The sequence below is a fragment of the Mycteria americana genome, chromosome 2 (genome assembly GCF_035582795.1).
Source record: "Mycteria americana isolate JAX WOST 10 ecotype Jacksonville Zoo and Gardens chromosome 2, USCA_MyAme_1.0, whole genome shotgun sequence".
In the NCBI taxonomy this organism is placed as follows: Eukaryota; Metazoa; Chordata; class Aves; order Ciconiiformes; family Ciconiidae; genus Mycteria; species Mycteria americana.
This window is the reverse complement of record NC_134366.1, coordinates 89,474,801-89,499,968: the sequence shown is the minus strand read 5'-3', so window position 1 is coordinate 89,499,968 and position 25,168 is coordinate 89,474,801. Positions and strand designations below refer to the sequence as shown.

General features: G+C 36.9%; 1 protein-coding gene across 1 annotated transcript in view; it reads right to left on the bottom strand.

Moving 5' to 3' along the window:
- CDH12 (cadherin 12) overlaps window positions 1-25,168 on the bottom strand; it is a 165,799-nt gene that overhangs the window by 2,127 nt on the left and 138,504 nt on the right. The window contains exons 7-10 of the mRNA XM_075495640.1: window positions 17,852-17,988; window positions 10,350-10,471; window positions 8,674-8,791; window positions 3,445-3,696 (exon numbers count right to left, since the gene is read on the bottom strand). Of these exons, the coding sequence (XP_075351755.1) occupies window positions 3,445-3,696; window positions 8,674-8,791; window positions 10,350-10,471; window positions 17,852-17,988 (629 nt within the window). The remainder of the gene's footprint in view (window positions 1-3,444; window positions 3,697-8,673; window positions 8,792-10,349; window positions 10,472-17,851; window positions 17,989-25,168) is intronic.

Here is a 25,168-nt window from a genome sequence, read left to right as displayed (position 1 = left end):
GAAATTGTGCTTATCTCACCTGATAGCCTTCTACAATGAGGTGACTGGTGGGTGAAGGGAGAAAAGTACATTATTTTTATCCTAACTTTAGCAAAGCTTTTCATGCTGTGTCCCATAATGACCTTCTCAGAAAAACTGAGAAAGTGTGGACTAGACAAGTAAATGGTGAGGTGCATTGCAAAGCTGGCCAAACTGCCAGGCTGTAAGTGTTGTGATCAACAGCCCAAAGACCAGATGGAGGCCAGTCACTGATTATGTACCTCAGGGGTCAATACTGGTGCCAGTTTTGTTTAACATCTTCATAAATGACCTGGATCATGGGATTGAGTGTACCCTCAGCAAGTTTGCAGGTGATACAAAACAAGAGTTGTGCCACCATTCAAAGGGACCTCAACAGGCTGAGGGAACAGGCCAACAGGAACCCCATGAAGTTCAACAAAGGGAAATGCCAAGTCCTGCACATGGAGAGGAATAACAGCATACCGTAGATGCTGTTGGCTGGCTGACTGACTGAAAGCAGCTTGATAGAGAAGCGCCTAGAGTCCTGGTGGACAACAAGTTCACCATGAGCCAGCAATGTGCCCTTGTGGCAAAGAAGGCCAACAGCATTTGGGGCTGATTAGGAAGAGCATTGTCAGCAGGTCTAGGGAGGTGATCATTCCTCTCTGTTCAGCCCTGATCAGATACATTTGGAGTTCTGGGTCCAGGTCTGGGCTCCTCAGTACAAGACAGACATGGGCTTCCTGGAGTGAGCCCAGTGCAGAGCCACAAAGATGGTTAAGGGATTGGAACACCTGTCATACAAGGAGAGGCTGAGAGAGCTGGGAATGTTCAGCCTGGAGAGGAGAAGTCTCAGGGGGATCTTATCTATGTGTAGAAATACCTGATGGATGGAAATAAAGAAGATGGAGCCAGGTTTTTCTCAGTGGTGCCCAGTTACAGGACAAAAGGCAATGGGCACAAATTTAAATGCAGAAAATTCCATTAAAACATAAGAAAAAAGCTTCTTTACTGTCAGAATGGTCAAGCATTGGATCATATTGTCCAGAGAAGTTGTGGTGCCTCCATCCTTGGAGATATTAAAAACCCAACTGGATACTGAGCAACATGCTCTAACTGACCCTGCTGTAAGTACGGAGGTTGGACTAGATGATCTTCAGAGGTACCTTGCAACTGTGATTTTGTGATTCTATATAATATAAAATGTTATAAACTGGTTTTATTCCAAATGGCAACTCAATGGCAATTAGCTTATAGGTTTTTTTTCAATAGTTTGGAGATATATTTCATTGAATGCAAAATCTGCTTGTAGTAAACTGTCTTTTTTGTTATTTTTAATTCCCTAACTGCCTTTGGTAGAAATGACAGTGTTCTAAGTGCTGTTGTTGAAATAACACAATAACGAATACAGGAGTTGCGATTATTATAAATTCATGGTCAGGCTTGTGTGACCTAAAATAACTCCTGATTCTGGTAATATGTTGACTATCTTTCATGTAGAAATGAGGTTGACAAGAATGACTTCAACTACAATTTTAATGACTCTGTGTCAGGCCAGGTTCACAGCAAGAAATGAAAATCCAAAAGCAGTTTTTAAATTGATCAATGGAATAGTAAGGAGAAAGTCTGTATATAAGATAAACGTCATTCTCTTAGGTTACACACAGCACTGGAGATCTCATTATTTATACATTAGTTTTTCTGGGTAATATTGCCAGGCTGACTGGAATTAAGGGAGTTATTAAAGGACCAAAACCTCTTTTCCAAATTTAATCTCAGTAGTTCAGTCTGGCGTTCTGTGCAAAGCAGGAATTAAAATATCTTCATTAGTTTTGTATACACCAAGAGCATCAATCAGCAGCAGATCTGGTCAGGAGTTCTTTGACATAATTATTTTTGATGGAATATGCTGGGTTTTTAAATAAAAATTGTATTTATTTCAGCAAACCATTAGGGAAACATAAACACATTTCTGCTGAAGGCCTCCATGATCACCTAGCAAATCTGGGGGAAGTTTAGACTTCAGGTATTCCCGCTTCCCCAAATACTCCGCCATTGTAAATGATCTCTGTACCAAGAGCACCAAGCTCTCTGCTGTGTAGTTCACACAGCCCAGATTACTGGACACAAAGGTGGCAACTTGAAAGGCTTTGCTACAGCTATGTGTTTAGGGCTTCTAGGCACTTTGCTCTGTAACAGAGAGGTTAGATATCCTGGGAGTCCTGCCTTAAGACAGAGCTTTAATTGACTTATCTCTTCATGTGAAAATAAGTTAAAGCTTTTTTCATAATGGAATTTCTTTGATGCTGAGGCTCACCCCTGGCTGCTTTTGCCCAGGAAATCCCTAAAAGTGAAAAAGTAGTCCCAAGGAAATGTGGTAAAGGAGACAGCATTCTTCTTGCTTCCAAAAAACAGACATAAGGTTGTTTTGTTTTGTTTTGTTTTTAATTCTTCAGAATGGGTGTATTTGTTATTAATTCCTATTCCATGGGAAGTATGACCATTTTCTATTCTTGTTCTGATTTGAAACAACATTTTTCTCACAACATAAAATTTTTACACAGGACAGATACTCTGACTTTTACCCACTGCTACTCAGAAGCTATTTATGTAACCCTGAGCCTGTAATAATTTACTTAAGTGGTAAATTACTATATTATCCAAATGCAAAGAGGTATCCATATGTTATATTCTGTGTCTGCAGCTATTTTTGCCTATGCATTTGACCTACATAAGTGTGGAAACCCGCTAGTATCAAGAAGGGGCATAGGCTAGCATCTGTAAGAATCAGTCTGCTTTCTGCAGCCCACATTGTGCCTGTGTAAGCTACAAAGTTGGTTTCATTTCGTTATCGGTTCATTAAGGCTATATTATAAGTAGGATATACATGAGTATTGACTGCTTTGGGCATGCTGTAAATAAGGCAATATTTAGATATAATGTAGATCAAATGGCAATGCCACCTTGTGGAATCCATGCCTGCCTGAAATGAAAATGTTCCTGTAAAGTTTTACATGGATCTAGCCAGTCACAGCCTACACAAAAATTATTTTTTCCTCTCTCATTTCTTCATTCTCCTTTTGCTCAAGTTGGCATGAAGAGTTAAATAAAGGTCCTTACTTAGTCCTTAATGCTGTTACTGTCAGTAGGACTTGTCTACCTTAGTAATAATCTAAAAATACGAATTCTTCAAGAAGAGTTTTTTAAAAAAACTGTTTCAGAGAAAATATTATGGTTTAGGTTCCACTGAAAGCTGGTTCTCTTCATGCAATAAGAAATATGTAGGTGTTAACAGATTCATGGTCATGGTCAGTGCTTTGGGATGCTTTTCTAGAAACATAGAAACATAGAAGTTCTTATAAACTGCCACGCCTTTTCAATGGCTTTTGTTAAACAATAGATGAAGCAGAGTAATGCACTTCAAATGGTTTCATGAGAACTAACCTAGAAGTATAACAATACACAACAAGATTGCAATCAGCGCTCCTGTGCTGAGGCCTACTGGTAAGAAGATTGCTTCCACGTTGCAGGACAGGATGGTACCATCAGAATCACATCTGCAAACACGGATAGTCATTGTGTTTGTGCTGCTCTGGACAGGGTAACTGCTGTCTTCTATTACTACTGGAAGAAAGTATATCTCTTGCTGCCTTCTGCTGTAACCATTTCTCCTGGTTTCAATCCCAGCTGTGTTGTCTGTAAAACATGACACAGTCATTACAGGATTTTTATTTTGTACTTCAATTCACCGTTGCAGTTTGTATCACCTTTAGTAATAGGCAGCTATTCCATTTTTGAAACTCAGTGAATGACATGCTTTATATAATTGCCTTGTTTGATCATTACAGAAGGTGTTGTATTCTGACTGGTATGGCTATTTTTTGCAGAACATTAAATAATATTCCATTTCTTGTAAACTTGTTAGCTTGACAGCTAACATTTCAAAGAAGACATAAATAATCATTAAAAAAAGCATTACAGGTATTAGATTAGTAAGGTTTCTCAGTTTTTCTTTTCTCCTTACCTCCTTATATTCCAAGCCTGTGGTCCAAAGGACTTTGATTGCACATGGATTTAGAATCAAGTCTCAATTAATTTCTCTTTAAAACTGAAAATAATATACCTAGACAAAATGCAAAACCTGTTCAACTTTTCTGCCCCATTAAAAATAAGTATGGAAATGAACAGAGTACTTTATCATCAGTACATTTTCCATCAATTAGTCATGAATGTGTTCAGAACTCCTAGAAGTTAGGTTTTGTCATTTCTTCCAAGTAGATATTAGGTTATCGCTGCTTTTCTTGAATCAAACAGAGTAGCAAGGAAATGATGTGCAGATTAAAAGAATTACATTGAAAGCAAAACCAAAATGAAATTAGCAGGGAATTAATTAGCTGACAGATCTGAATGAAGGTAGCCTGCAGCAGTCACCCTTTTGCCATCTCACCCATGTGCTTTACTATATCTTTAGAAGAGGTCACTTGCTGTCCATGTTATGAGTTTCATCCCTTCTTGGAGTTTTGTCACTAGGTAGAAGGATTAAGGGCTCTGAATTCAACACTCAAATATTTGTGTGCAGTTCTGATTAAGGACAATAAGAAGGAAGCCTAAATATCCAAAATTAGATATGATCAGACACCATTGAGAAAGCACTTGACTGACAAAATGTTATTTCAGAAGTCCCTTTTTTATCAAACTCAAACATGGCATATGGACATATAAAGTTCAGTGACATTTAGTTTTGAAAAAGAAAAATGTCTCAAAATTCTTTTAATCAAACCAAGTTCCATGTTAAGCTTGTTCTTTCTATGATTAATCATCTACACTGTATAAAGAGTTTTAGAACTAATTTGAAGTCATCCGTCTTAATCTTATTTCTATTCTTATTTCTATTCTATTAATAGAATTATTTCTTTTCTTTTTCTTCTAATTGCAATGATGATCACTTTAACACATTACAATGCAACCAAGTGACTGTCCATTCTCCTTTGAGAAGAATCAAACAGATTGAGCTCTTAAGTCTTTGACTTTGAACAATTTTTGTTGTTCTTCTATGACCCCTTTCAATTGTTCAAGGTCCTTTTGAAAATATGGACACAGGCATGTGTTTGAATTCGACACAGAGCAGCCTGGAGCTGCAGTCTGAAGCTGAGACAGCTTCTGGTTCTTCAGTCTGTTGGCAATAAATTCATTTTCAGGATGTGTGTGGCAGTCCAGAGAGAAGGAAAACTCTCTCTCTTACATGAGCAACTGAGTGTGCTCAGCAGGGAAGCAGCCCTCTATGGAGCAGAGTGAGGCCAGCAAAGTGGAAAGAGGAAGGTTGGCGGTTCAGCTGGAAGCCCTCCAGCTCTGCTAGGGCCTCTCACTTCTATTCACAGCGGGTGGATTGGTCTCAGCGCTGCTAAAGGCATAGTCTAGAAACATAACATTTCCCTGTGTTTATATTCATAGAGACTCCAAATGGCAACCTTGAGCTTCTGTCTTGCTTCTGTCCTCATTATTCTGAGGAAGTATGGAACCTGGAAAAGTTTATTCTCTTGGGTGCACTACAAACATATTACACCTGCTGTAATATCACACCACCCATGATTTTTAGCTCTATAGAATAGCACTGGTTATTGGGTTTCTTGATGTGTTTAAAAATGTTAAACGACACCTTTACTTGTAAAAGCATTAATTGTAACACAGTGAACAAGATTTTTTCCTCAAAAAAAAAAATTCCTTTCACAAAGTACTTGCTTGGTACTCACATAATTGCTAAATCAAAAGATAACAGTATTTATGTTTTTAAAAGGTTTCTGCAGTGAAAATAAGGTTGTGTTATTATACCTCTAAATTGTGCACAGAGCAGACCTTCCACCTTTTTGGCAAACAAAAGGCAGAAGATATTGAAAATATTGTACAGAGCTTCTGTTTGGACAGATTTTTCTAATAGCTCTGTAATATCATCAAAAACCAGAAAGTTTTTTATGGTTGGAAAATATTCCACAAAAGCTTTTTTTCTGTCTTCCTTATGTTTCAATAAATGGTGTACTACTTTCTTCTTTTTTAGGAAGTGTTAAGAAATGCTTTTAAGAGTGTATATATAGGTACATGCACACAAAAACATTTATGCATGAAAAATTGTGTGCCTTGGTGGTTTCTAATTCCATTTTTATGGGAATATCACATTTATTTTTACACAGTAGAGAAAGTTTGTTAACAGACTGCTGAGATCCAAAGTCATCTTGGTGTCAACATTACTGGTTTAAATGGGGAAATTTAATTATCTAATAATATCTGAGCAATTTCCTCACCAAACTTATATGCTAAGCACATTTCCCAAAGCTGTAAATGAGAAAGGTCACCGAGTTTAATTACTGGATAGCCTTTTTAAGTTTAAAGATTCTTTTGAGGAATTAAATATGTTAAAATGACCTGAGAAGACTTGGAAGAAATAACCTGGAAGACTTATATTTAAAACAATACTTTGTAATAATTTGAAAAAAAAAATCTTAGAGAAATTAAAAGATATTTTAGTAAATGGACAGAAAGAAAGAATTTTTTTTCTTACTTTAAAGAAATCTTGACCAAAAGAACAAAGGTATTTAGGAATACACAGTATTCATGTTATAAGACTACATAATTACAAAGATACTACCTATACAGTCCTTAAAATGTGTTGAAAAGTGAAAAGATGAAAGTAATTAATGTAAAATATGAGGAAGCTCTAAAAAGGCATATTTTCCTTCTTCTGTTGTTAAGATACAGAGAATATATTTTTTTCTTTTTAATTATAATCTTTTGCAAAGTTCATCATGCTGAGTTTTCCAAGGAAATACTACCAACAGCTAAGTAGGGAACAGAAAATAACAGAAATTACAGTGCAGCATCAAAGGGAAGCGAACTTAGGAATTATCCAAAATTTTAAGTCCAGTGGGACACAGATGTAAAGCATTTAAATCTTGCTTGGCATAATTATAGTTAGATATTGAAATGCCACAACATTTTAAAATACTAGCAGTTGTTAAAACCAAACTGTTTAGACTAAGCACTTCTGGAGAAGAGTAATGACCTAATCTTCCAAGAACAGAAGTAAGGGGACTTGAATCCATTGTAAGGTTCTCCTTCATATTCATTGAGCTGTCTCTCTCAAGAAAACTATTTGAATGGCCTCTGATAAAATACTGATCTACATATTTTTGGTTTCGTAAGTTACTATTATTCATGTCTGCAATCTATGAATTATTATGGTTTCATTATATACTGCATTTACAAATCGTTAAGTGAAATTCTTTGGTCATCTGTAAAATGTTTTTAGCTAGTTATGACATACTAAGATAAAAGTCACTAATAAGTTTGGGAATAAACCATTTTTGTCTTGTCATCTTCACAGAGAAGCTATATAAAAAGAGAAAATTAGCACAGTTTATTTTTGTGTTGTTTCAAATTTATTTCTTCCTGAACTTAATGATAAAAGTCTTCAGGATTAATAGTTGTGCTTATTTTGTTGGCTTTAATTTTGTATCACCTAACATTGACAAAAGTGTATGGCTTCAAAAATAATGTGAGTCATATACTTAAATGGTTTTTAAAAAGGCTAAATAAGTGGCCTCTGCAATTTTTTTCCTGCTGTGTATTATCCATTTCTAGCCCTTTTTAGGGCTTGGGTTACTTAATTCTCAAGAAAGGAGTCTTTATATGATACTCAGTATCGTCTCAAATTTAAATTAAAAATAATAATTAATATAATTATTATTTAAAAAAATAGGAATTATATACTTTTTCTTAAAGTAACACTTATAACTTACATAGTTAAATAGGCAAAGGAATGTTACTGGACTTTATTGGATGGCTTTAGGTGTTCTTTCTTTGCAGAGTAATGTAAAACCTTTTTTATGAAAAGCTTATCATATCACAGTTCTTTAAAGATCACCTAATAGCTGATAAACTCATTGTTAAAAATTTTTTCCTTATTTGATTAAAGTAATTAGTGGTGAAAACTTACTACAGTTTATGTTGATGTTTTAGCTGTGTCTGTTCACAAGACTACATGCTTGAAGATGTTTATGATAGAAAAAAAGATCAATTTGTTCATCTTGGGTTGTTCTTTGCCATTTATTAAAAGCATTCAAGTGAAAAAGAAAGAAAAAAAGGATTATCAGTTATGACAAAAATTGGGGGAAAAATCAGAGATTTTAATTATATAAATCTACAAATTAAGAGTGTTGTGGGATATTATCCTGCAGCACCACTGTCCATATTTAGAACTAATTCTTCTGCAGGACTATGCATCCTCCAGAAAGCACAATAGCCGGATACTTTGAAAACAGTTGGCAAAGTAATAGTATTTAAACAAGGCAGAAATAATGCCTTGTTTAAAGGTATACCTGCATTGGCATATGAGTTCTTCCTGAGAGACTGAATGATAAAAGGAAGAAAATAAAGCAGGTAGCAGCGTTTTGTAGGCCTGTAGGGAAATCTCAGCCTTTGCTGTTCTGACAATTCCTGTCCCTAAAAATGAGAAAAGGTGCAAGACCTGAATTTATATGAATATATGTCCTAGATAGTTTAACAATTAGAAATGTCAAAAAAAAAGTTAGTCTGTAGACATGACTGTAAACAAAGTAATCATATTTGTCATTATAATCACAGCCTGCTGCTCTGAAAGAGAGATACGGGTAAGCAACTTACTTCTGTAGTCATGGACTGTGAAATTTGGTTTGTTAGAAGCCTCAGCTGACAGTCTGAAGGAAAACCTTTGCCCAGCTGGTGACAAATCTTTGTCTGCTGCAGTGACAGTCTGTATCACCTGAAACCAGATTAAGATTAATTCTGAAGTCAGTTCACTCTTCTGAAAGAAGCAGTTTGGTAGAAGTGCAAAGTGAACATCAAATGAAACAATGAAAGTGAAATCCTGCTGGATTACTCTCATTCCGCTAATATATTGGACAGTGGAGGCAAGAAATCTGAATACTATAGCATCCAGAGGACTCGTCATTTCTCAGAAGGTCTTGCTTTGACATATCTGAAGGAAATCAGAAAGATTTACCTACCCCATATTCATAGCAGAAGTATTTAATATTTGGTTTTTGTATCAAAATACTAATGATTGTTTTCAGGTGAGTGATTACTTAAAGACAGTTCACTTTATCTGCTACTACTACTATCACTGTAACAACTGGTGCATATTGTAGTACTTCACGAAACTGCACCCTAACTTTACAGCTTGAAATGAAGTACAGAGGATTGAAAGGTCTGCACCATCTAGGCATGAAGGAACTTTTGGGTCCCAGAGTCCTATCTACTAGATTTCAGGTAATCGCAGTGCAGTTAAAATGTTTCATAGCAGGGTTGCCACTGATCTTTTAAAAAGGAAGGCATTTTTTTAGGTAACAAAGGTCTAAATATTTATAATTTTTGACAGCTCAGTGCTTGTGTCAGCCTTCCCTGTAAAAGGTTCCCCTTTCCACTGTTGGTGCCTAAATAAGGTACTAACTAAAGGTATTTGATAAACTAGAAGTTAAATTAGGTTGTATGGTAGTTAGTTGAAACATATATAAAAAAAGATGACATAGGAATGTCATATGAAGTATGATACAGATTACAAATCTGTAATAAAGGCAATAAAAATCACATGGACTGATTACGTATTACATACATATAAAGAGAAGTCATCGATTACACAGAAGGCTGAATGTGTTCCTTCCATGGCTGGCAGTAACTCTCAAAGTTCAGCAGTTAAGTTACAAGTCTTGTCTTGGAAACAGTATTAGCTGTTAATATGTATGATGGTCGGCCGTGGTACTTTACAGCACTGTGTTTAATTGAACAAATTTTGTGCAAAAGGAGCACATGCCAACAGCTTCTGGGGCCAGCTCTATTAATACTGGCATCATTCATGATATAAGGTGATATTCTGAATCTGAAATAGGTTTTGCATGCTACGTATATATTTGAAACTACTTATAAAAACAAGCTTTCAGGAGGATTGTCTTTGGGATTGTGGGTTCTTTTTCTCAGAATAGGACACAGAAACATGTCTAATCTATCCTACTCCATTTATTCACTACAGTTTTACCCTTATATTTAAGTATCTTTAAGGAAGGGATTCTTTCTCCTGTCATAGCTATTAAATGCATGGTAAAGGGTGGCTCAGGCCCATATAATCAGGAATAATAAAAATAAATAGACCATAAATAGACCATAAAGGTCAACAAATAGGATTTCAAAAGGTGAGTATTTCCAACACAGACATTTTATTTGTAAAAGAATTCTAACCATGATGTCATTTTAAAACCCAGAAATTTCTGTTGCTATAAATAAGGAAAGAAAAAGCAAAATGGCAAGCATTACAAATGCTTACATACCTGTCCTGGTTTGGCATTTTCACATACAGATGTCTCATATGGAACTGAAATTTCAGGAGGAAACTCGTTGACATCCAGGACATTTATTATAACGTTCACTTTGCTGGTTAATAGTGGGTTACCTGTAAATGATTTTTAAGAGAAAAGCATTAAGGAACACTATTTATGTTTGTTGTCATCACCAGTGCCCATGAGCTGTCTTAAACTGTTTTGATCCCAGCACTGTAACTTCTAAAAGCCTTTGACTTCCGTTTCTGATTTGTACTAAGGAGAAATCAGAAGCAAACCTCTTATCATTTTGTACCAGACGTTGATCCATTACTCTTCATGGAGTAAGGAATCAATCAAGATGATTATGTTTATCAGAGCATAAATTAAAGAATTGGAAGTTGTACCTATAATTAAAGATGTAAACTTTTCTCAGATCACTTTTCATGAAGTCTGTGGAAAATGCTTCCAATGATCAAAAATGAATTCTGTTTACCACAGTGGAATGCAGAAAATCAGTATTTATTACTCAGCTACTGTTTACATCTTCAAGATATTAAGGAGGTAAATGGAGCATACCCATTTAGAAGATGGACAAAAGTAAGAGGAAAGATATAAAGAAAAATCTTGCTGAAAGCCAGACAGAGTCAGTGGTAAATTTAGCAGTGAAACATGTAGAGCTAGCATTCAACTTGTGGTTAAACCATTAGGCTATGTTGTAACAGTTATTTCTTTAACTGCATAAGTATTTGCAAGCAGCAAAAACCATGCTAAAAACCAGTATATGTTATGCTTCTTTCCATTGTCCTACCCATGCGGATAATCTTCATCAGTCATTAGATGCATTTTATAAACAAGTTTACCTGCAAATGCAATGCCTGACAGAAAGGAAGCACAAATTCAATACAAAGCAGACTGTATTCTCTTTTACTTTATGCTGAGACCCCTTGCAAGATAGCAGATACATAAAAAACAGTTTAGCTGGTGAGTCAGAAGAATAATTGTTTTATCCTTTTGCATTTAAGAAGAGTGGCAACCACTATACAGACAGTTAACTATTCAAGAAATCTATGCTAGGAATCAGGGTGGTGTAGGAGTGACAGCATGGGGTCATGGTTAAATACAAGAACAGTTTTCTTGAATCTTCAAACATAAATGGACCTTTCAAATTATTTGCATTATCTGCTTACGTTGTAGTTTGTATAAACCTTTGCATTTCTGTTGTTTATAACTAACACAGCAAGGGGCAAAGACTCTTCATGGTGGCACTGTGGAATTTTTACATGATTTCTTTCTTGTTCTTAGGGAACTACTAAATAAAGTGTTTTCAAAAGGCCTCTGTCAAAGCCAAAAGGTATTCCTCAATGATTTCCTATACATAGGACCAGCTGCAAGTAGAAGTGTACCTGTTTACAAGTAGTGGATAAACTGACCAACCTACAAACAGTTTGGAATCTAAAAAAAAAAAAACAAACCCAAAACCCACTACCTAAATCACACAATATTTGAGGTTCCTTCCTATGAACATATTTAATTAATAGCAACCATATCTAATAATATCTCTTTTAATCCTCATTCATTTCCAATTCAGCATCATCCCTACTTGCAGAATGTCTCTCTGGGGAAAGGCATTGTGCAGTATAAACGAAGAGAGAGTTTGGTCTAGCAGCTGGGAATTAGGCAGTGGTTCTTTAGGTGCCTGAAGAACCAGAAGAAATCTAGATCGTTTGCTCACAGTTGAATTGGTTCCTTTGTATAATAGGAAACTAAAAAGTACTAAAAAGTTATTTTAGTCTGTAGAGGGCAGGAACCCGACTCTGAATATATACAGAGATCAGAAAAGCCCTGAGTAGGTCAAGTTCATGCAGTTACTGGCAGAAACAACCTAACTTAAATCTTCCCTCCTGCAAAGAACACAGCAACTCGCATGGAGTAACTCATGTTTTCCTTTAGTTTTTGTGTGTTTATTTTAAGGTACAACACTGAAAAACAGGAGTTCAGGATACACTCTCCAAACACATTAGAGACTAATGTGTTACATTAGAGACACATTAGAGACTAATGTGTTACCATGAAAGTACAGGCATAGATGTTAGTTTGTTTCCTCTTACAAATATGTTAACAATGCCTTTTCAGTAAAAGAAAGAATGTATTCAAAATTTATCCATCATGTACATTTATGCATCATGTACATGGGAGATATTAGCTGATTTTGATAATTTCTATTAAACATATCAGTTTCTATAAGAAGCCTTTTTAGGTTATAGTTTTTTGAAGTATCTTACATATTATTTTTTCAGCCTTTTGGAACATTATACATATTATGGGACTGTACATTTTTAAAATGAACAAAGAAATTTGACATTTTGCCTTCCCTCAAAATCGTGATAGGCTAGCATGCTTTGGAAATATACATGAATATGAGTATACTTTTTACATTTATTTCTCACTGATGGTCTGTGATTTATTTTCTATGATTCTTTGAAAGATATATTAGAGTCCAAAATCTTTTCTTGCCAAGTATTTTAGCAAGGTAGAATGTTACCTTGCATAAATGGTCAGCAAAAATCAAACATGAAAATAAACAGAATTACTACAGCATAAGATGGACCTACATCTGGATTTCACTTTATTTATGTGATTAATTTTCTTTCTGGTTTGCACTGATCTCAGTTTAACTACTCATGTATATAAAGGAAGACTGCAAGAAGATTGTGTACAGCTTTGAATTCATATATAATTGCAAAGACCTATAATACTTGATGTGAACAAGGATGAAGAATTGCATTTGAAATACAACTTTGCAGACTTGGCCTCCATTTTCTCTCTTTTTGTTTTGTTTGCTGTTTGTCTCAAAATCAAATCTTTTTGAGCCCTGTGAGCACAGCAGTGATGTGCATGCTGGTACCAGTGAGTCACTGAAAACATCTGGTCATGCCTTTTAAACCCAGATTACACAGATGAGAAGACAAATTGGTTAAATCATTAGCCTAGGAATTAAGAAACTGATTTCAGGTTTAAATTCAGCCTGTAAGATACAGGCAAATTAATTAACTTATTCCTTCCTCAGTTTTTCTGTCTGGAAAACAGTGAAAACCCTGCTTCCTTTTGCTCAAGTACCATAATGTGTTAACATCTTTATGGTTCAAGGATATTACAGTAGTAGAAAATATGTAAAATACTTTGAATAATGAACTTGTGAAAATCCAAGATATCTGAGAAAATAGATACTGACCATTGAGGACAACTGGTGATTCCTTAATCCCAGTTATGGTATGCAGGAGAAGATAAACCCCATCTTGAGATTTAAGCTGAGGTTTCTTTAGCATTTACAAAATTTGGGCCTAGAGTTAGAGGAGTTGGGAAGATGGTTTGGACAGGAAGGATTATGGTTACTTTACATTTATTTTCAACCTTAACTAGCACCTTGAGGATGGGAAAGCAGAAATAAAATCTTATGCATCTTACCTATTTCCTCTTTTGTAAGATGCAAAAACCATTTCCATGCTAGGTAATTAAGCAGCACACTGGGGAACTTTTTGAGCACTGGACTATGATTTTTTTATACCGTTATGTTCTTACAGCAGCCCTTGGCACAGTTTTGGCCTGGGGTGCCTAGTGGTCTTGCAGACAATTCACATGCATGTGCTGGGAGTTAGTATGGGCGAGGGACCACTCTCAAAGAATCGATTTACATGTGGCACTCTGTTTGGAAGGTAAAAGTGTTTAATGGCATAGAAATAGGCTACTCAGTGCCAGCTGACTTTTGTGCTTGAAATGAATGCAAGCCATGTTTAATTTATTAGTTTGGACAGAGTCTGTGGGATCAAAAATATTCAGAAACAGCAACCATGAAGGCTACTAGGCTGTTGATTTACCCTAAGAAGAAAAAAAAACTACAATGAAATATAGTCAGGGAGCAAAAAAAAGTACGGAGAAACTGGGAAGTGAAAAGGGGGAAAAAATTGTGAGTCTGAAACATCCCCTCCCTGTTCATGCACTTTGTTCTATATAAATGCTGATTTTTTATTTCTATGGATAGGTAAGGGACCTTCTACATTCAGCTGCCTTCAGGTCTGTGTCATCATCCACGTGTTAGCTGATCAGCCACCTTCCACTTAGAAAGATCTCTACTTTGGGACTGGCTTCTTTAACAAGGGCGAAAATAAAGTTATGGTGTCTTGTGTTATCCATCGCTATCCATCGCTCCACACTGGGTACACATCTGAGATATTCTCAGGAGTCAGTTGTGCTGCTATTTGGAGACAGTTTCCAAGTCAGTGTTTAGATCAGATGTTTGGAATTTTTTTCGGGTTAGAAATAAAGATCACAGTATAATGATACATGGTCAGAGCTGGTCATTGCATAACTTGGGTAGAGTAACTTCCCTTATTCCCTATGTGGAACCAGCAGCTACTGTCCATATGCAAAATATACCGTGTTATTGCTGGGTAACCAGGACTTCCCTGGCTGTGAGTGTACAAGTTGACACAAACAAGCAGATTTAATAATTAACTGTTTGCTAAAGGTCCAAGTTCTATCTCTCTTTAAGCTGCCAACCTGCACCATGTCTGGTATAGGCAGGGATGAAGGGGCAGAACCTCAAGTTTAGGGAAGAATAATCTCAGTATATATATATGTATATTAATATATATGTCAAATAAATGCAAAATGAGGGCACTGGACATGAAACCATTTACAAATTCCCAAACAACCAGGCTTTTGAACAAGACTTTTTTTTCTCTACAATAGGCGATGTCAGCAAAGGTTACTTTAATAAGGACAAAGTAATTATCTTTTGCCTTATTTTTGAAATGTATTCCTCTAAAAATTATAACATCTGGTGCTTTAATGCTAATAGTAGATTTATCAGCTTGTAAGAAAAGTCTAAATGGTACATCCATACCTAGATTTACATTTATCAATTGCCTGCTGCGATGTTTAGCTATCTAAACTTCATGCCATTTGTGCCATTGTTTGAAAGGTAACTTGGTTGCTCAAAAGTCATAATATTACTTCAAGACTTTACTGGCTGTGAGAAAAAAATGTAACACAAGCATCATCTGTGTTCATACAGGGTTTCGTTTTGAAGCCACAGAAGAACAAAGAGGAACAATCACTTAGAAGGCCCCTGGGCTAAGGCACAGGCAGGGAGTCCATGCAAGCCTGCTCATGACCTTGGCATCATTTTCCACATGTAGAGGAATGATGGCAAAGTTGGTTCAATTTATTTTCCTCTCTGACTTGATGGGGATAAAGCTGGTGGACTTTGTTTATAATTGGCATGTTCAAGAAAAGATAATTTGTAGAATGACCATTAGGTTGTGTCTCAAAAGCTGGGGTTTTGTTGTTGTTGTTGTTCTCTCACAGTGAGAAGGCAAAATACATGTTTTAGCAATAAAGTTTTTTAAGTAACAGAACTTAATATGCCTATTACTAGTTTGGAGTCTGTTTATTTTAAAGAGATAAGGTCATGGAGAACTGAAAATACCTAGGTAACAATAGTGTCAATTCCTAAGGCAAGTTCATGCAACTGATTGCAATACCAGGCTACTTTCTTTAGGTAATCATGTATATGTCAAGGCACTGTTCAGTGCACTTTTTCACTAATAAGAGATGGCAGTGTCAGTGTTTCTACGTCAGCACTGTACAAGTGGCCTTTTTTTAATAGCAGAAATTCTTCAAATACAGTAATTTTCCCCCTCTTTTTCTTCAGATGTTTTCTTTTCTTCTCTCTAACGTTTTTTGGTTGTGTGCAGTGTGTCATCCCTCAAACCCCAGCCTTTATTTCTGTGCTAGCTCTTAGTCAGACAACTGCATATAAAGTTTTGACCGTTAGCATACCCCAAATCCTCCAAAATATTGTCCATTAGTCGTGTAGTACCGGTATGGCAATTGTTTTTAATGCTATGGATAATGGCCAATGTATAAATATTCTGAGGTATGCTGAAATGAATCACAAATACATCTTAGGTGTAGATTCTTAACTAAGCAATTGTTAAAATTGGGAATTTCATAATATAGCCTACCTGATACAGCTCTACATAAACATGATATTACTATATATGTGCCAGGAAGGTACACAGACAAGTAGACTTGGAGGTTTTAGCTAGCTTTAATTACTCTTGGGAATAATAAACAGATTCACACCATATTTACTAAAACTGCTGCCTTACTGCCAGAAAAAATTTACAAATCTTAAATGTTCTTTGTCCACCAATAAATCTAAATAGTTAAGCTTTACTGAAACATATACCATTATGAGACCTCCCCTCTGCATCTACCTGCCATTCAGTTTCTCTGGAAATAAATTACAATTCTGCTGGACTTTCTGTCAATATACACATGTATATGTATCTCCATATACTCAATCACTTGTGATAGATTAGTTTCCTCGGTTAGTGTATTCCTCTTCCAAGCTATGGATAAATTTCAAGTTTTCATTTGACTGGTGTCCTCGTTATATTATCAGGCTCCAGGGAGTGAGCCTATGGTTCTTTTTGAGATAACTACAACTGAGAATTTGCTTTTTTATTTTAAATAATGTGTACCTTTGCTGTTTCCAAAATCTCCCTCTTCCTGTTAGTAGTATGTATTATTGTTTGAAGACTTGGTGCTAAGCAATACATTGAGGAAAACATGTTCTTTGCTTTAGAAACTTGTATTTCTGGACACATAAACAATACAGAATGAATAGGAAACACAGCAAGGGTCCTCTTCTACAGCCTACTGATGTTAACAGAAAGACTTCTGTGGCCTTTACACAACCACTAAGTGACCAAAAGACTTGTATTCAAAGGTGGTATATGCCTATGAGAGTTTCAGTTAGACAGAATCATGAAGGAGGAATGCTACACAGAAGGATGGCAATGAAGAAAGCTGCAGCTACATAATACAGTGGAAGAAGGGAGTTCTTATTAAAAAAAAAAAGCTATATAGGAGAAGACACAAAGACAAGAAATGAAAAAAAACCCCACCACAAATCATATAGGAAAAGAAAAAATGTGGTTAGGCATAAAGTCTTGGGCAGAGAGAAAACACAAGAGCAGACATGCAACACACATTCATTTAGGGCCTTAAATCTTAACTCAATTTTAGTGTACTTTTTGTCTGAGAATCGAATGAGTCTTTAAATATTTCTGCCTTCAAAAAGCAGATTGACAGACCTGTTATTTGACTAACCTAATTCATTTGGAGTGAATTACAAAATCAGAAATAAGAATTGGAAGGTCTCCATACAGCTCCTCATACTCTTCGCACTGACAAAATGTTTTTCAGCTTCTGAAGGAACTGTGCCTACATGAGGGCTACTAGAAAAACCTTACCATACATCATACATCATACATTTGAACATCATACAGACTCACAGTGAGTCTGGCAAAATGATATTTATTGGGCCTTCTTAAATAATCTCTTGGCAATACATGCACTCTTCACAGCGTATTTATGCCTGAGTGCTACATTCTGAAAAAAATACCACATTAACATATTAATTCAGTTTGTGTCATACTTACTAACTTTACTTGCAATTATAGAGAAATTGTACTGTGCTGTGCTTTCTCTGTCCAGTAATTCATTAGTTGCAATGGTTCCTTCAGTAGCATCTATTGTAAAGTAGCTGTCTACATCATTCTTCCAATCGATGAAATACCTGTATGTGAAAAATATTAAACAAAGTAGATGCAAATGTGCAGAGATGACACATTTACCATAACAGCAGTCTAGCTAGCTCAAGTTTTGTTATTTTTCTCTTCCCAGCTATTACCATCCTTGCAGGAAGAAGACAATAAAGAATGATTTTTTAATTTATTTTTTGCAGAGTTGGAATGCTCAAGGGAAATTGAGATATAATAAAAGTTTTAGTACATCTGGTGTTCAGATTATTTGAAACCTTTGAGCTCCCAAGAAGCTGATGCATAGATTCTGTGACCCTGATCACTTATCCCAGTCACTTTGGAAAGCACTAGATAGGCTTAGAGGGAAAAAGAGAAAAGATATGTGAAATAGTACTTAAGGTATGAATAGCGATGAAGAGTGGATCACATCTGGTCTCTTTATATCCATTTGTAGCTGCAATAGGCTGGAAGTAGCCTCACTGGGCTTGCTAAGAGGTGTCCTAGTGGATGTATACAGGCTGTTGGCACAGCCTACTCACCTAAGAGACATTGGGAGAGTCACAGTATGGAAGATGGAGAAGAGCATGCTTATTCGCCCACACATATAGGAGCGATAAAAGGCTCTTTGCCTTTGGGAAGAATAGGCAACTTTCACTTTCACTGGAGCTGTGAGGAACAGGGCAATACCATTGCTTTTTTATTCTACTGAGCCTTTGTTTGTAAAAAAGTATGAACATAGAACAGATCCAAAACTCAAAATGTGTACTTATTTGTTATTTTTCCTTAGAAGGACTTAATAGAAAGCAGAGATGTACTTGTAAATATAGCTGCTTAAAATAAATCTGATAATTATTCCAAACCCATTTCCCTTAAGTGCTAATTAATTTGGAAGTTTCTTTTCACATTTGATGCTGTTGTTTGTAGTCATAACAGAATAATAATTTTTCTGATGCAGTGCCACCAGCTACTAATTTCCTTTTCATTGTTAGTCTCTTCATACCTTGATGATGTTTCTGAAAAACTAGGCAGGAAGAAATTAAGAAAACCATCGGTGAGCAGTAGGCAATAAGAACAAAGTGGCACTCAACAAGAAGTACATTTAGAAGATCATAAAGGCAAAAGGACCGTGCCTACGACACCTCATTGCACGTAAACCAGTGAGAATAAAAACTAGTATTTCCTTCTCTGATTAGTGTGATTTATGGAAAGTATATATAGGGAATGTAATGATAAACACTATGTTTATTGCTGTAGAAGGAAGCAATGGTAGAGTGGACTATATGGCATATTCCTGAAGAAAATATCTCAGATTGGGACTGAAGAATACCAATAGCTCAGGAAGACTTGAAGAGTAAAAAAATCACAAATAAGGTACCATGCTCCTTTGGAGACATTTTGTTTAATCAAAATCAGAAGAAAATCCTATCTGTAGATGAAATAGGCTATTTCATCAATTGACAGGCACCATTACCAGTTCATTGCTTTATTTGAAAAGCCTCAAATGATTTGCTAAAGGCAGCATGTACCCTTTTACACAGCTGAGCAGGCACATTTTCTTGAATATGATAATATTGTCTACCCACATGTGTAATTTCAATCTCATTGTCCAAAATTTGGTTGACATAAAAATTATGAAAAAAATATAAGCCATGTATTAGAAATATTGTTACACTGAGATACTCTTTCACAAACAGTAAAATTGCTTTTTCAGGCTTTGCATATTTAATAGATTATAATTTCTTCCAAAATTAAATATGCAGCCACCCACAAATAAATGGGATCGCAGCATGAGAAAGTAACTTTGCTTATCTTTCCCCTTAGGAGGATGAGCTTTGTCTAAGTACCCTACACACCACAGTACGAACCAGGGAAGAAAGTACAGGACCTAATTCAAAGCACAGTGCAGGTGATAGCCTCCTTCACCAGGAGGCTTTTTTCTGGCTTCACCAGAAAACATACTCAGATTGAACACTGTTGTGTTTGAAGTTGAGTTCAAGCATGAATATTTGTAGGACCAGAATCTGATAGTCTATATGCAAGCATTCAAGCAGGTGATTAACTTCATGCACGAGCCCAGTATGCCTATTCCTAAACATAAACATCAGCAGGATCAAAGTCCACAATAAGCATGGCAAGACTAGCACTGCTCTGCTGAAACTAATGGCAGAATTCCTCTTGGCTTCAGTGGAAGTAGGATCTATGGGAATTGAACAGTTTGATAAAAACAACAGTAACTCTTCTTCCAAATTCATTGTCTTTGCCTGCGTTAACACTGTGGAAACTATTATGTCAGCATTATTAGTATTGTTAGTCTTTTTTTTTTTCTTTGGCATTATTTTTAAAGACATCCCTCCCTTCTCTCTCCATGTGCTACACATATGGTAAAATGAGGGGTGGAACAGTCAGTCATTTCAATTCCTCTCATCCTAAGAAACTATATATTCAATTAGAGAACAGAGGGAAGAGGACTAAGAGGAAGCATTGGAGATGTATTGCCTAATATATATATATATTTACAGGAAAAATTGCAAACAAGCAGCCATTCTTCCTCCTTTCATTGGTTGTCTATGTGCAGCACCCATGAAAACATATCTGGCAGAAGATCCTCTTACAGACAGCTCTTCTGGATATAGTACTGCTCCCAGATAGTTCAGTAAGTCTGTAAGGCTTAGCAAAAGAGTGACTGGGACCCCATCTGGCTGTTTTTCAAATGGGAACATCCCAAAGGGAGGTCACTTTTGGGGGAGGCCCTAAAAGAAATGTCGGTTCCTTTTACAGCCCAAAAGCACTCTTTCATGAAATCTGACGCTCAATGTGAGATTCTTTGTAAGCAGCACATCAAGAATTACTATCTTCCTAAGACCAACAGTATTTCCTGATCTCTGTCTTTTACTTGGAAAAAATGCTTTCAAGAAGAGAAGAAATGGGAAAAGGGTCTCCAACCAGAAAAATCAGTAACTTTCCAGAGATAAAGCCAGGTATCTGGGACATAAAGCCTTACATTTGTTGTTAGATTGGGACACAAAGAGGAACACTCTTGAAATACTGGTATTACGACAGCTGTCTAGATCTTCTAGTCATGGTCTAGCAGTTTGAAGCAACTGAAGTTGGTTTGTTTGACTGCTCAGAGTTCCTGCAAGACAGATCATGGATAACTGTACTAATCCCAAGAGGCAGCTCTCTCCTTGAAAAGTTGGGGAGAACTGGCACAGCCTTACTTGTTGACGTAGGACACAGCAGTATTATTTTTCAGAAACGCCTGAACAGGCCTGCCTGGCAGCTCTGAATACCAGGACATTGATATCTTGTTCATATTCACTGACGGGGAAGAAACTTTGAATTATATGTCTCCCTGAACATACTTCTCAGCAGAGGATTGTATTCCAGATTATATTATTGAAGGAGGGGAGGATAAGTGTGGAAGGATAGATATTTGCTAACATTGTTTGGGTCTTCCCAAGAATAGCTATATTTGGACATCAAGTAGGATGGAAGAAACAGAATGGAAATATTTGGTTTATAAAATAATAAGGGTCGAGTCTGAAGGACTCTCATACAGAGTGTTCACAAAGACACACACTGCCCTCTTAGGAGCTCCAAGAATAATTTGCATTCATCTTGGCTAAACAGTGAGGCTGTGTGCAGCTCATGGGGTCTCACAGAGCACTCCCCTGAAAAAGGGCTCATCTTCTTTTGAAGAGTGGACAATGGGGAAGACTGTGTTGACCCTAGCTGCAGCACAGAAGATAGCAGAGTGCTTGATGGAGTGCTGTTGAATACATGAGTGACAGCAGATCACCCTTGTGAGGATAACAGGACCTCTGAGCCGTCAAGCAGACAACTGTAGCTGCCTCAGACTGTTATACCATGAATAAAAGAACTGGACAGCTGTCCTGCTGCTGCTATGGAAACATGCGTGACAACGTGCTCAGGAGGGATGGGAGGTGGCAGGAGGCTAAGGAGGCTGTTAAACTCAGGACTAGGGTTGTGTTTTTGGCCTTAAAAATTTGGAGGGGAAGACTTCCCTTGTCTAGCAGGGATGGACTTGGGAACGGTGGGGTCCATCCTCACTAAAAGTTTGTAAACCTTGCCAGTCTCTTTGTTGTTCTATCTTGATAGTGTCAGCAGTGGTGACACAATGCAACAGAAGAATCATATAACAAGTTACAGTATGCAATGACTTAAAGCATATTACTGTCTTTTTTTCCTTTTTTTTAGTTGATGCTTAAACACAATACAGAGTATGTTTTTGTGTGCCCATGAATTGGCCCTTAGTGGAAATTTCACCAGCTGTTCCCAAATTTACAGAGGAAAGCTTATTGCGGCTTGGACTAAGCTCAAAAAGGGGAGCTTAGGAGAAAGTTACAATGTCCTTTACAAGGTAATAGCCATTTTTTTCAGTTTTCCAAAATTCAGCTGAGTATTCTAGTCTTGCTAGTATTACCTTGATAATTAACCTATACTGTTATGGTTTCATACTCAAATCTCCCTTTCATTCCATATACACACACATACATATAAAAATTTCTGTTGATATTTCCCCAGCTAAGAAATATTACAGCCACCATCGATGCTCAGTATCATTTTCTCTTCTCAGCTCTCTTTTGACAGGGTTTTATTGCCTCCAGAGTAGGACAGTCGCAAAGTACTGGCCTAAATATTTTGTTCTATGCTTTTCAAGAATGTAGGGACACCTTCTTATGAGGTGGTTGTGGTTGCTGGGATTGTTCTAGTGATGGAAGCACTCTCAGGTCTTCTTTTGAAGAGGATGTCATAAATGTAGAGAAAGTAAAAGTAACAGAGAATCAAGAGGTACCAGAAAAATTTATGAGGTGCACAATGTTGGCTCGGTGAAAGCTGGGTCATACCAAGGTCTAAGTGCTCTCTCATGCATTCTTAACCGAGAGGCACCCCGGTGTATTTATCCTTGCTTGTGCTCACATGTAGCTGACAGCTACATCCATCCATACTGAAAAGCAGCATCCAGGTCTCACACAAGCTGCTTTGACATCATTTTAGACTGGAAGGTCTCAGAGACTAATTAAAGGAGCAGAGTTGCAATACCTTGCCCATATACACCTATATCTCCTAAAAAGAAAGAGCACAATCAGGAACAGTCTTGCATAGCTCAGCCATATCACTGCCTATGAGATGCATGAGGGGACTTATGAATCGAGAAAAAAATATTTGTTTCCAGAAAGTTTTCTTTCTGATACGGGACCTGAAAGATGAATAGATGGAGCACTTGGTAACATGGCTAAACTCTGACCATCTGAAATGGAAAATGCACTTCTTGAAACTTGTTCATGATATTACAGACATGCAATTCAAGCCAGGAAATGAGCAAGGTAAGACATATAGAAGTGCGTGTATTTTAGAGGAAGAGAAGATTGCTTTAAAGCTAGACTGGGAGGATTAAGGCCAAATGCCACAGAAGTAAAACTCAAGGAGTTTTAGTTAAAGAGTGCTAAAACACAGACGATAGGTATGGTGCAGTGACAGTGAACATGAGGAGAGGAGCTCTGACCTGCCCAAGCTGCTGAAAGGAACAGTGAAGAAAAGATGCTGTTTACACCCTTTTTCACTGTTTGTATAGTAAACAGGGAAGGGAAGCATGGATCATGCCCCTAGAGATGCTGTTAAGCTGAAGGCACTCAGACCAAACTTGCTTCTGCTGCAACAGCATGCATACAGAAAATCATCTGAAGCAGTAAAGTACATTATTCAATAGGAATTGGCATGAAAATGGAAAGGAGTCATCCAATTCAGTGAGCAGTAACACATTTAACATTTAATTACTGGCTTTCGCTTTTATTATACTGTTCCACAAATAGGGTACAGTGATTGTAACTAGACTTCTAAAAGAAGAAAAGGGAAAAAAAAAAAAAGAAAAAAAAAGGTGAGGGGGGACACATTCCTTTAATTTTTATATTTGATACAGAGTTGTCCTTCATCATCTGTGCCACTCATCAGCACAAATATTCTTGTCTGTATTTCAATTTCTATTGTGAAATTGTACCTTAAGCAGACCCAGATGGTGAATCTAAGAAAACCCAAACCACAAATGTTCTGTGTACACTCTGAATAATTTGGCCGACAACCCCAGTTTAGAAAGCATACTCCAACTACAGCTTGTCAAGCCCAAGCACTGGAATGAAGCATTTTAGATGTAAGAAAATTCCTGATGCGGTGGGATTAAAAGAAATATCATTTCTAAGAGAAACTATGCTTTCAACTGTGCTTTTCCAACCCACAATTTTTTCTGACTTCAAGTAGGTACTTAATGCCTTTCCCTGTAACTGACCCATATGGGAAAGATCCTTCCTTTCCCTTTCTGTAGTTTCTTGACTGGCTGGGCTCTTTTTAAGTTTAATTTCACTGAAGGTGCTCTTCCGCTGGGTCCCCAGTCTCTTCTGATCTTCCCCAAGCACCGCATCCTCGCCCAGCCACTCTGGAAAGCCCCTATGGCCGGTCGGTGGCGGGAGGAGGAGGTGCCTGCAGCTCTCGGATGGGCTACGGCAGCTCTGAGGGTGCTTGTGTCACCCTGCAGACACCTGAGGAGCTGCTTGTGATGCAGGTCTCGATTTAGGCAACTCAGTCACCTGAGGTAAAGGCAACTTTCTCAGTTCCGCTGAATCATTGGCGTACTTCGCCGCTTGAAACTGGTTTGCTTAGTATTACCCGCTTGAGAGGTTTCAGTTTGACAGCTCTGAGAGAACTGTTACTGAAAGTAGTTCTGTTGATAAGGAGCAAATGAGCAATATGTATGAAATGTTAATATATGCAAATTAGCTACTCTGGACTATGAATCTTAAGTTATTAAGGGAATGAAAGAATTTACAGAAACACAGACTTATTCTGTTTTGAGGGGGAAAGATCATGGGAAGAAATGGGAACAACAACAACAATAAAACAAAGTTAATGCTGGTCTTCAAAAGGGGAAAGGATAACTGTCCTGGTAATTTCTCTCCTGTAACTGAAGGCTATATTTTGTATCATGCAAAATATCAGATCTGTAGGCCAAGACCCTCAGAAATAGCCAAGTGACTGACTTCAGAAGATATGGACTTAGGTGATTCCTCTTTTTCTTATTAAATTACTTGGTGCCTCATTGCAACAAGTATCCTCAAGTTAAAAAAGACAGTGGCAATATGAGCTCAGCACAACTGGAAATTAGGCATTTGAAGGTTAAAGGCTTCTGATCATTGTGCTTTC